Source organism: Primulina tabacum, unplaced genomic scaffold, assembly GCF_025594145.1.
Source record: "Primulina tabacum isolate GXHZ01 unplaced genomic scaffold, ASM2559414v2 Contig602, whole genome shotgun sequence".
Taxonomy (NCBI): domain Eukaryota; kingdom Viridiplantae; phylum Streptophyta; class Magnoliopsida; order Lamiales; family Gesneriaceae; genus Primulina; species Primulina tabacum.
In genome coordinates this window covers 47,869-60,067 of record NW_027459804.1, presented here as the reverse complement: position 1 = coordinate 60,067, position 12,199 = coordinate 47,869, and the positions used below count along the sequence as shown (strand labels likewise).

The 12,199-nt window shown below is 32.2% G+C and overlaps 1 protein-coding gene across 1 annotated transcript; it reads left to right on the top strand.

The window, feature by feature from the left end:
* The first annotated feature begins 2,816 nt into the window (after positions 1–2,816).
* LOC142534580 (potassium channel KAT1-like) lies at positions 2,817–6,212 on the top strand. Its single transcript, XM_075641447.1, has 10 exons — positions 2,817–3,263; positions 3,341–3,556; positions 3,685–3,840; positions 3,931–3,988; positions 4,081–4,398; positions 4,474–4,713; positions 4,815–4,913; positions 5,009–5,041; positions 5,142–5,327; positions 5,726–6,212. Exons 1-10 carry the CDS (start codon positions 3,085–3,087, stop codon positions 6,176–6,178), a joined length of 1,938 nt encoding a protein of 645 aa, XP_075497562.1. The 5' UTR covers positions 2,817–3,084; the 3' UTR covers positions 6,179–6,212.
* The last annotated feature ends 5,987 nt before the right edge of the window (positions 6,213–12,199 follow it).

Sequence of the window (12,199 nt, the reverse complement as noted above, 5' to 3'; positions counted from 1 at the left end):
TAATCAAATTAATTTTTATAATTAATTTCATTATTCTTATACCAAATAAAATTATGAAATACTTATCAAATGAAATTTTATTATCGATTATATTATCCTTGTACACAAAATTTGAAATTTAATCGATCAAATAGAACATTATAATAAATGAACAGATTAATTAAATACATATTGATTTTTAAAGATTTTGTAACGCCTCATATTTGACAAATGTCTCCACTTTACCAACACTGATATTTCTAACGTGCATATATCCTTACTCACACATACCTTAAGAAACTTTCAAGGGGTTACCGATCTCATAACTATCCCAATTCAAGCACGTTTAACTTTGAAGTTTTTATGTGATGAGCTCCCGAATAAAAGATACACTTTGTTAATATTAGTAGTAAATATCAAATATTTCAAGACATTCTCAATTGTACAGTCTCAAACCTACACATTTATTAAATTTTCCTCATTCTGGTATGAAATCGACTCAATCATATTTCTTTTTGCCTAGAAATCTGTCAGGAACCATCACTTGTCCGTACAAATTCATGGTACCATCAATCACTCCCCTTTGTTTTTCGGCCTCGAGATTCACATATTTTGTTTATTAAAAGATAATTGTTATTGATCCACAATTAAAAATAATATCTTGTGCAAATGATTGTGTAATACATAGTTATAATGCATTTTTTTTTTTATTTTAGGCTCACTATTTTAATTTCTTTTGGTTATTTATCACAAGCTTTGAATTTATAATTTTCTTGAATCTCTTGACTATATTATCTTTACTAAGTAGCTTATGTACATTTTATTTGAATCATTTTATTTATAACCCTCATCCAATTTTCTTTATATTCATTTGTTTTTGAAGAAATCCATATTATTTTATATTTAATTGTATTAAAAATTATATTTATTTTTAAATTTTAACAGTTATATATTAAAGACATTGTTAAGTATTAAATAAATTAGATAATTTCAAATATTATATAAAATTTAAAAATTATTATAAATTTTTGTCATAGATATAATTATAAAAGTATAATAAAAAATTATTAATTTTTTGACTTATTCTCACATCAATGCTTTTCTCCATTGAATTGTTTATCTTAATGTTTTGATTACTAAACTTAAAGAAAACCAAAAAATAAATTAAATTGTTAATTTTAAACATCAAATTAAGAAAGATGACTAATTGTGTATTAATTTTAAAGATCAGAACCAACAAATATTGAACAAAAATATTTATAGACCACAAAATTTAAGTGGTAAACTAATAGACAAAAAAATATACTCAACAACATGGATATCTTTATGTACTTGTGTAAAAAAATTTTATGGTAACTAATTTTCTCGTTATTTTTTACAATTAATACAATACAATATTAAGCTATTAGAACTTATTGATGATTATGAAATCATTAACAAAACCGAATGAAAGTGAAATATTAATTTTTTAGTTTTAACATTTCTTGATCTTCCGATCAAAAATTATATTTGTTACCCAATACACGACTTTTATTTCTTAAAATTATGATATGTCGCGTAAAGCCTTATACTAAGCAAATGGTGGACATAATGAGTATTGCAATGACGTGGGTGTTTATTGGGCAAACCGTAAAACCCTAGGCATGACAAACACAAATAATTGTTGGGCTCCTCCATAAGAGAACGCTTCAAAAGAATCAAAATGAGTTTAAATTGATTTCGTGTAAATCAATTACTCTTATATACATCAAAGCGATAGAAAAGGAGAATAAAATGAATTCAAATCGTTTTTATGTGAAACAAATTATTCTTACATTTAAGTTAGTTAAAATGATTTATAAGATTTTTAAAATTTTCTAATGTTTTTTTTAAAAAAATTTCTTGAAAAATAAAATTTTTTAAAAATATTAAATTATCTTCATGTTTTATGTCATATCAAATTTCCATTGCTGAATACTTATAAAACTTGTAGCTACTTTTTTAAGGACATGATTTAGGCATAAAACCGTATAACTTCAAAATATATCATGAAATATTTAGAAATTCTAATTGTTGTAAATAAAATTTAAAATTGATATATTTACCTTTTCTTTTATTACTTTGAACGGTCACAGTCTAAACATATTATTTTTATAATTTTAAGATTTGTGATATTAAAATAAGTGACACTGTGATAGTTAGAATATTTGATTCTGATTAGGGATCACATTAATAAATATTTTTATATTTAGATACAATATTGCGACACTATATTCTTATATATCTATCAACCATAAAACATCTCATGAATTATATTAATACTCAAGAACTCAAGCAAAAAATAAAATCTGAACTTTATCAAGGTATCGTAGATTGAAATAATGATTGAAAATTAAAAGATAGCGAGAGTAATATTATAATTGTTCTTCTCATGTCATCTTTTTATGTTTTACATACGTGCAATACATGTGTACATTTTCTGGTGTATTAAAATAAAGCTAAAAATTTGATGTATAGTAGTACATGTATGTAATCAAAAGAAAACGTACGGGTCCTCATTTATTATTGAAAGATTGAATGAATGACTGATGAATCACGGAGAAGTAATTGTTGAAAGTTTATCACGAAAGGGGCTTGTAATCTCGTTCGCAACATTCATCTTCTGAAACTTCTTCCATCCTACGCCGAGAGAACCTCTCCCCGTGCGGAAAAGACATTAGATTGGGGTGGACGCCAGCAAAACAGTTGGCCCACCGCTATCCATTGGCCATACACTGGGTAGAATTTATCATGTTCCCATGCAACCCCTTCCAAGTGCATGAACAATGGTTGGTTTTTTAGCAAGAAACACAAGACAAGTTAAACCAACCAACCACATGTCTCTGAGAAAAGTGAAGTTCATAGATTTGGGGAGATATAATTAAGTTATTGGATGTTTCATGGGGATCATGAGTTTGGCCCTTTTTCACCATTTCCATATATCTCTTCGCAGGAATAAAAGAGTGCCTTCATCCGTGTTATTCCCAACTACCTTTCTCTATATGAAGCTCTTGCCAGAGACTTGACAGTTGACACTATTCTTGCAAGTTTCGGCGTAGTCGGCTTTAGGTTCTAAAAAGATACGCGATGTCGTTTTCGTACAAGAGAAACTTCTTGCAGCGCTTTTGCATAGAGGACTTCCAAGTGAGCACGGGGATTCAGGGTGGTTTCTTCTCCAATGATCTTCTTCCGACGCTCGGGGATGGGATCGGTAGAGCAACGGTGCTTAGGAAACACATCATCTCCCCATTCGATCCCCGATACAGGTGATATGATCGTCTTGCTTCATTTTCTTGATTCTGATCCATTGAGACGCTCACAGATTCGATTTTTGTTATTTCAGGGCTTGGGAGATGTTTCTGATTCTGCTTGTCATTTATTCGGCGTGGATCTCTCCGTTTCAGTTCGCATTTCTGACTTACAAACAGGATGGCCTATTCATTGCTGATAACATTGTCAATGGTTTCTTTGCTGTTGATATTGTTCTCACCTTCTTCGTGGCGTATCTCGATCGCACGACGTATCTCTTCATCGATGATCCTAGAAAAATAGCAATAAGGTACATAATGGCTCAACCTTTTCACAGATTCTCAATGACATATGGAATCAAGATATGTAGCAAGAATATGATCTTGAACTAATCAAGTCTTTTTTTTTTTTTTAACTGTTCTTACATTCGGTTAATAGGTATCTGTCAACCTGGTTCCTTTTCGACGTATGCTCGACGGTACCTTTTCAATCCCTCTGCCTTCTATTCACAGACAATAATGGTGGGATTGGCTTTAAATTGCTGAGCATGTTACGACTTTGGCGTCTCAGACGAGTCAGCTCCATGTTTGCAAGGTTTATCATCATTCTTGATTTACTACCCCCCCTTTGATTTCTTGAAAATACTCCAAATGAATATCCACAGATTCCATCTTCATAATCCAGGCTCGAAAAAGACATCCGTTTCAACTATTTCTGGATTCGCTGCACGAAACTCGTATCTGTATGCCACTATTTCCATTCAACAAATTTCATATCAGAATATAAACATATGTGCATTCTAACAGAATGGCCATCTTTCCTGATTGAAATCAGGTAACTTTATTCGCTGTACATTGTGCCGGATGCTTCAACTATATGATTGCATATAGGTACCCCGATCCGAAACAAACTTGGATTGGAGCAGTCTACCCGAATTTCAAACAAATGAGTCTTTGGGACATATATGTAACTTCCATGTACTGGTCTATTGTAACACTAACTACAACAGGATACGGAGACTTACACGCTGAGAACCAGAGAGAGATGCTTTTCGATATCTTCTACATGCTTTTCAACTTAGGATTGACAGCTTATCTCATAGGAAACATGACAAACCTTGTAGTTCACTGGACCAGCCGAACTAGAAACTTCGTAAGCTCCCTCTCTATGCCTCTCTGTCTGTATTCGCATTCGACTGTGTCGAAGCTGATTATTTCTTTGCTGTAGAGGGATACTGTAAATGCAGCCACTGAATTCACCAGAAGAAACCAATTGCCACAGCATATAGAAGATCAGATGTTGTCACATATTTGCCTCAAATTTAAAACAGCAGGATTGAAACAGCAAGAGACTTTGAACGGGATGCCAAACGCCATTCGTTCTAGCATCGCACGCCATCTGTTCTACCCCGTCATACGAAATGTCCATCTCTTCAATGGGGTATCACATGACTTCCTATTTCAACTGGTACTGCCAATTCTTCTCCATAAATGATCTTTCAAAGCAGTAGTCAATGAACACTATTCGCAAGAATAAACCTAAATACTAATCCTCGATTTTCTTGAAAGGTCCCGGAAATGGAAGCGGAGTACTATTCTGCCAAAGAAGATCTCATTCTACAAAACGAGGCGTCGACAGACACATACATAGTGGTGTCAGGGGCAGTGGTAAGTTAGCTATGAAATCTCATATCCTATGCGACGAAAACTCGTACAAGATTGATTCTTATCCTGTTTCTACAATGCCGATTTTTTGTTTGCAGGAGTTGGTTGTAAAGATCGATGGCCATGATCAAGTAAGAATCTTTACACAAACCGACGTCGAAAATGTTTCCGAATACAGTAACAAACATACCATGTCAAATATATGACTTGGGACTTTTTATATGCAAACAGGTAATGGGAAAGGTTTGTAAAGGGGAAACGTTTGGAGAAATTGGGGTGCTACTTAAAAAGCCTCAGCCATATGGTGCTCGAACAACCGAAGTTTCTCATATATTACAGCTAAAAAGTACCGCGTTTCTCGACATTCTTCGACAAAATCCAGCAGACGAGAGCATTGTCATGAACAATCTTTTCCAGGTAAACTTCCAAAACAACACTATTCCCATGATCAACATATCCTCGTAACTCGGACAAATTGCATTCAGTATATAAAAAAACAATGACATGTTACATATTTTATTATTCGAGATTTGATTTATTTCGTATTTTATCATATGATTCATGGCAAACACATCAAGCTCTGCTTTATGTATATTTTCTTTCATCATAGCAATATTTTTTAATTTCATTTCTAAAAGAAATGGTCGGTTCGCGTAACCCATAATCATCGGTTTTGCTGCAACCAAAACGGTTCATAAACCATAACCGGAACCATCAAGAAAACCAAAGGTTTTGAATCATGATCATATATATATCTATGCCAGCATAGAGAATCCAACAAAACTTTAATCCGATGAACTCTTTCATGTCCAAAGAAACTCCAAGCATGGAGAAGCTTCGATATCGAGGGACAAACCAATCCAAGCTTGAACCAAACCAATTTCCACGATAGGGAAACCAAGTCGAATCAAATCAGTGAAACCAAGAAAAGCGACATGGATCAGAATCCATGGTCCGAGGATGTCCGAACAGCTCTACATTCTGCTGTCCAGCAAGGGAATCTTGAGATGGCCATGATTTTGCTGGAGAATGGACTAAAAACAGCCAAGAAAAGAGTCACCATTCATAGGCATAACACACTTCCAAACAAGCAGCTCGCAAAGCTGATTATTTTGCCTGATTCGCTCGAAGAACTATGCAAAATAGCAGGTAAAAAGCTAGGAGTTGAGGGATTGAGCAAAGTTGTAAATGAGGAGAATGCAGAAATAGATGATATTTGTGTTATACGAGATGGAGATCATCTGTTTTTCGCAAACGAAGATGATTAAAGTTTAATATGAAGTGCGTGTACATTTTGTATGTATGTATATATATATAAGAATTTTTGTTAACATTTTGTTCATTTGTGATAGTTGTTAGTTAATTGTTGGCAAAAACTTGTGTGAGACGGTTTTATGGGTCGTATTTTGTGAGATGGATCTCTTATTTGGGTCATCCATGAAAAAATATTACTTTTTATGCTAAGAGTATTACTTTTTATTGTGAATATCGGTAGGGTTGATCCGTCTCACAGATAAAGATTCATGAGAGCGTCTCACAAGAGACCTACTCTTAATTGTTTTAGGTAGAAAATTTACGGATCATATTAAAATTAATATTAAAAAAATGATTTTGTATAAAAACTATTTATAATTGACGCAATTAATTAATTAAATAAGATAACTTTTTGTTTTTTTTTTAAAAAAAGAATTATATGATTTTACACTAGTTTTTTATTTTTATAAATTATATATATTATATGTGATGTGGTTATTTTGTAGTTACACCAAATAAAAACAAAACAGAATTTTTACAAAAAAATCTATAATGGCGAGTTTGATAGAATATAAATAAGAGAGTTTGTATTTATATTTTATTTTTTGTTATTTACACTATATTTTGAATAAATTTTACACATATTTTATATATAAAGTAGAATATTGATAACAAAAATGAAGTGTAAATAACAACTCCCTATGAACAGAAGTATCTCAATTGTTAGGTACAATAATTATATGTAACTTTTTTTGCTTGTAAATCATCTTGCTGTTTTATCTGGACATACAGTTTGAGTTGTGCGTATATTGTCATGATGTTTGATCTGCACGTGCAAGTTGCACCTAAGTCTCTAGCTTGCTCAGTTGTAAATTGTCTTACTTTTGTGATCTGGATGTGTAGTCTGAGTTGTGCGTAAAATCGTCCAGTTGTGTAATGGATGTTGCACATAAGCCCCTAGCCTTTCTTGTTTGTAAATCATCATATTGTGTGATCTGGACGTGTAGCTTGAGCCGCTCGCTTGTAAACCTTCTTGTTGTGTAATATTAGACATGTTGAGATAAGTGATCGAATCGTGATGCTTGAGCTGCTAATGAACCTCTCTGGGGCCCCACATCAGATTAGAAAAATAAGATTTAAAAAATTGATAGGTACTACTCATATGAACAAAGTGCATATCATTTTCGAAAGTCAATAACTTAAAAACTCCAAAGCGAGTGTGCTTAACCCCCATAAGTTCTCCACAGTAGCGTGTAAGTGAAGACATAAGCACGTTAGAAAATCTCGTGTTGGTCTGTGATGACATTGTCAACTCAAAGTTGACCTATCGACCAATACGTTGTGATCCAGTGACAATCCAGATAACAAACATTCAATCTTACATCAAGTTTATCCAAATTTTATTGTTTTCGAAGTTCAAATGATATATTAAAAGTACCACTCTTAACTTAAACAATTATTATAGAATATCATATATTTAAAAATAATTAAGTATTCTAGTTGAATAATTATTCTAATTATTTTTTCAAAAAAACTTATAAAACTCATCTTTGAAGTTCTTTATTTTGTTATAAAATTTAAATTTTATTCTTGAATTACTTACAAACAAAAGATAGTATACACCAAAAAATTAATTTGTTAGTTGTCCTTTAACAGTTTTTAGGTTGAATAATCTCTGGATATTATTTTCTTCAAATAGAGTTGTCCTCGACAATTTTTAGGTTGTTAAAACAAATTCAAGAATGACTAATTTCATTGGACAACTGAAAGATTAAAAAAAAAATTGTGAAAACTGTCCAGTTTTACTAGCGATAAGATATTTACTTGGTGTAAGCTAACAAGAAAAGAGCAGATGAAAAATGAACAAGAATGTAAGGTGCTTAAAATAAATAATATATATACTTATGGATGTTCGAAAATAAATACTTCTACTTTTCTTAATTGCTGGATACAATAATTATCTATAACTTTTCATGCTTGTAAATCATCTTATTATGTGATCTGGACACATAACTTGAGTTGTGCGTAAGTTGTCCTGTTGTGTGATATGCACGTTGCACCTAAATCCCTAATTTTGTTCACTTGTAAACCGTTCTACTGTTTCATATGGACGTGTAGCTTGAGCCAATCTTTTGTGAACCATCTTGTTGTTTAATATTGTACATGTTGAGCTTGTTGGATCTCGGTTTTCTCGTGCCCAAAACGCAGCGGAAGTTTAAAAATTTTTAATTTTATTTTGACAATCAAAATATATATGTTTGAGCACTCGTATGGTTTCATGAATAAACTTTCATAGGGCGTAAGAATTTATATCTTTGGTGAATTAATCACACGGCTCCAATTATTCCGAGTTTAGCGGAGATAGCTCTTTATGAAATCCCTACGAACTTTATTCAAGAACTCTTTCCTGCAATCCTTCTAATCAGGTCCACGACTAGAAGATTTGTTCCTCTTCTAATTTGTACTAGAAAAATTAGAAGAGATTTTTACGTTGGAGAACAAAATATCGGGAGGCGGCTCAACCCTAAATCTAATCAAGGTGGCCGAAATATTGAGGGAGAGAAGAGAGTAATTTTCGAAAATCACCATGGAGAGGGAGGCTAGGGTTTTTCAAAAATTGTGAATGAATTGTGGTTAACCCTAAGCCTAATACACATATATATAAGATAAGGCCCATTAATTAAATTAAATACTTAATGGGCTTAATCAATTAATTATTCTAGTCCAACTAGTTTAATTAATTAATTAATCTTTTAAAGTCCAATTAAGAACCTTAATAATATGTATGTTGGTCTTGTACTCCTACAAGCCCATTATACATATACCCATTACATTTAATTTAAATCCCTTATAAATTCAACATTTGAATTTAATATTTAAATATAAATTCAACTCCTTGAATTTATCACCTCCAAAATTTAATATTTAATAAACTCAACTTTTGAGTTTAATAAATTAAATCCTCAAATTTTATAAATTCAACTTCTTGAATTTATTCTCTCCAAATTTCATAAATTCAACTTCTTGAATTTACTATCTCATAAATTCAACTCCTTGAATTTATTTTCTCAAAATTTAATTATCATAAATTTAACTCCTTTAATTTACTATATCATAATATAAATTCAACTTCTTGACTTTATTCTCTCAACGGGAACAAACGATCCAGTGCTTGTGTGACCCTCAATGGTTCAGGGATACAGCTAGCCGTGGGTTCACAACTCTTTGTGATTCATGACATAATACTTTATTCGGGCTTAACCCTAGTTAGCCCCATTCTTTTCATCAACACCTTGATCAAGAATGTCAGAACTCATTTCTGATTGCACTCACGGATCATGGTAAGAGCGTCTAGTAGCATCGACCCATGATCCCCTAGGTATCACTGATAGTGCCTGCAAGAACCAGTCGATTATGATTAACGTACAATATGGTCCCTTCATCTCATATATCCCGATCGAATCTGCAACCATTGGTTCATCGAGAGTTGCATATTAATTCGATAACTATGTGATAACTATAATAGTGGCATCGCGTGTACTATTTGAGAACTCCTTCTCTAACGTACATCTCATACTCTGGCCAGAGATTCCATGCACTATTATTTCATCAGATCACACAGGATAACCACACCCATAGGTGAGCGGTGAATCCCCGACTACAATGCATTGGCTTCTATATGTGTCGCAACTGTACCCAACCTCGCTACCTAATGACTCTCCTGGAGCCGGTAAACGAGTCAAAGCACAGCCCTGGCATATAAAGCTTCAGTGTTGTCCCGGGTCGTAAGGACTAATGGTGTACAATCATAATCACGAACTTATCCTCTCAATGAATGATAACCACTTGGAAAGTCCGAGGGAGGGTTGTTCGGTATAATCATCATATGACTACCGATCTGCATGTTTGGACATCTCTATGCCCTTACCAAGACACGCAGTACACAACATCACAGATGCTAGTCTCGAGCTCAAGCGACCTTTATCCATGTTTTAGGCTGCTGAATCGACTAGGAACGAATTTAGATCATACAGTGTTTACAAACGAGTTTCAACATCGGATTACGATTCATTTGTATTAAAGTATAATCAAGGTCTTTATCTATGTTTGATAACATGGGTATACAGATAAAGAAATAACAAATCATGAAATAATGAATTATATTAAAATAAAGATTGTTAATTATAACTGAGTCAATAAAATCTCTAGCCAACAGTTGGCTTGCAGGGCATCTACTCTAACAGAGCTGAGCGTCAAACCATGACGTTTGGCGTGCTAATTAACCTCTCCAAGCCCCCCACATCGGATTAGAGATATAAAGCTTAAAAAAATTGATAGATACTACTTATACCAACAAGGTTCTTCTTCTTTTCAAAAGTCCATAACTTAAAAACTCTAAAATTAGCGTACTTAATCTGAAGCAAATCTAGGATGAGTAATCCCTAAGAAGTTTTCATAAGGAGCGTGTGGACATAAGCAAGCTAGAAGGTCTTGTGTTGGTCTGTGAGGACATCGTCAACTTGAAGTCGACCTCTCAACATGTACAATGTGATCCAATGACAAACCTGACGAAAAACGTTTAATCCAACATCAATTTTATCCAAAAAAAATTTGTTATTGAAGTTCAAATGATATATAGTAATAGTACCACTCTTCAACAATTATTATAGAATATCATAGAATTTTATCCAAATTTCTTGTAATCGAAGTTCAAATGATGTATAGTTATACTACCTCTATAGCATTCAAATTTGAAGTTCTTTATTTTGTTATAATATTTAAACGTGAATTACTTACAAACAAAAGATATTATACACTAAAAATTAATTTGTTAGCACATATAGAATTAGTAATCTATTTTAATATAATAATATATATATACTAAAATGATAATTATTACAATATCTTTCACAAATTTTTTTTTTTGAGTTGGGATGTGTTTGTTATATATAATAAAGTCTTAAACTTGAGATCTCATTCCAAATACTATATTTTAATAGAGAATTCAAAATGGCTAGCCCGCTCCGTTATATAAAATAATCGAGTTGAGTTATTAATTTCTCAACTATCCAAAATGACGATCATGCCCCACCTAATAGTATGTTGGTGGTAGGTTCCGGAATGGCCCGTTCCAACAAGCAAAATATAACATATAAAAATGACTAAACTCGTCCCGCCACCTAAGTAGATGAACTGAGTTGATAATTTCTCAACCTGCAAAAAAACCTCCACTAGCCGGTTTTGACATCTGTAGACTATAGTTTTAGACGAGTTATAAGTCATGTATGCTTAAGGTGAAAACTCGTCAAAGCAAACATGAAAAAAGTTTATTTTTTATTTTAAGGAAAATTTGAAAATATGATATGAAAATTATCATTTAAAAAATAATTAAAATGTTTATAACATCGAAAGATAATAAATCTTCATCTGGTCAATACTTGGCTCTGCCCTCGAGTGATGAAACATAATAAATGTTTAGCGTAATATTGCATAATTATTAGAGGCGAAACCTGGATTTCAAACTAGGGTGATCATTAGTAAATATAGATCGATACATTTTCATGTGATCAAATTTGTCGATAAAAAAATTAATGTGTTAGTGTGCATAATAATTTTACGTTTCATTATATATAATATTTGATCTAAATACTTAGTTGCAAGAGAAAATTTGTAAAATTATCTTGATCAACTTTTTTTTTTTAAGAAAATGATCATGTCAAGAGTATTACCAAAGTTTTTTAAAAAAATATTCCAAGTTCCGATGCACATCATGAAGTGTAAGTACTGCTAAATAACTTTGTTGAATATACTTATAGTTAAACTCATGTTTTATAGATTGAGTCTTATAAAATTGACCTATGAAACTGTTCACCAAAAGTTTTGTAATTTTTTTTTGAGTCTGTGAAGAGAAAAAAACTCTATATTATTGTCTATTTACATTGGAAAATATATATACAATACAACCTCTAATTTAGATCCTAAATTGACGGATATATACCCTAATACAATATAAATTTCTATATTGAAGAATCCCG

Coding starts and splice junctions, on each gene's coding strand:
- LOC142534580 (XM_075641447.1), top strand. CDS start 3,085: ATGTCGTTTTCGTACAAGAGAAACTTCTTGCAGCGCTTTTGCATAGAG. Junction 3,841..3,930: donor GTCAGCTCCATGTTTGCAAG/GTTTATCATCAT, acceptor TTCATAATCCAG/GCTCGAAAAAGACATCCGTT. Junction 4,399..4,473: donor CCAGCCGAACTAGAAACTTC/GTAAGCTCCCTC, acceptor TCTTTGCTGTAG/AGGGATACTGTAAATGCAGC.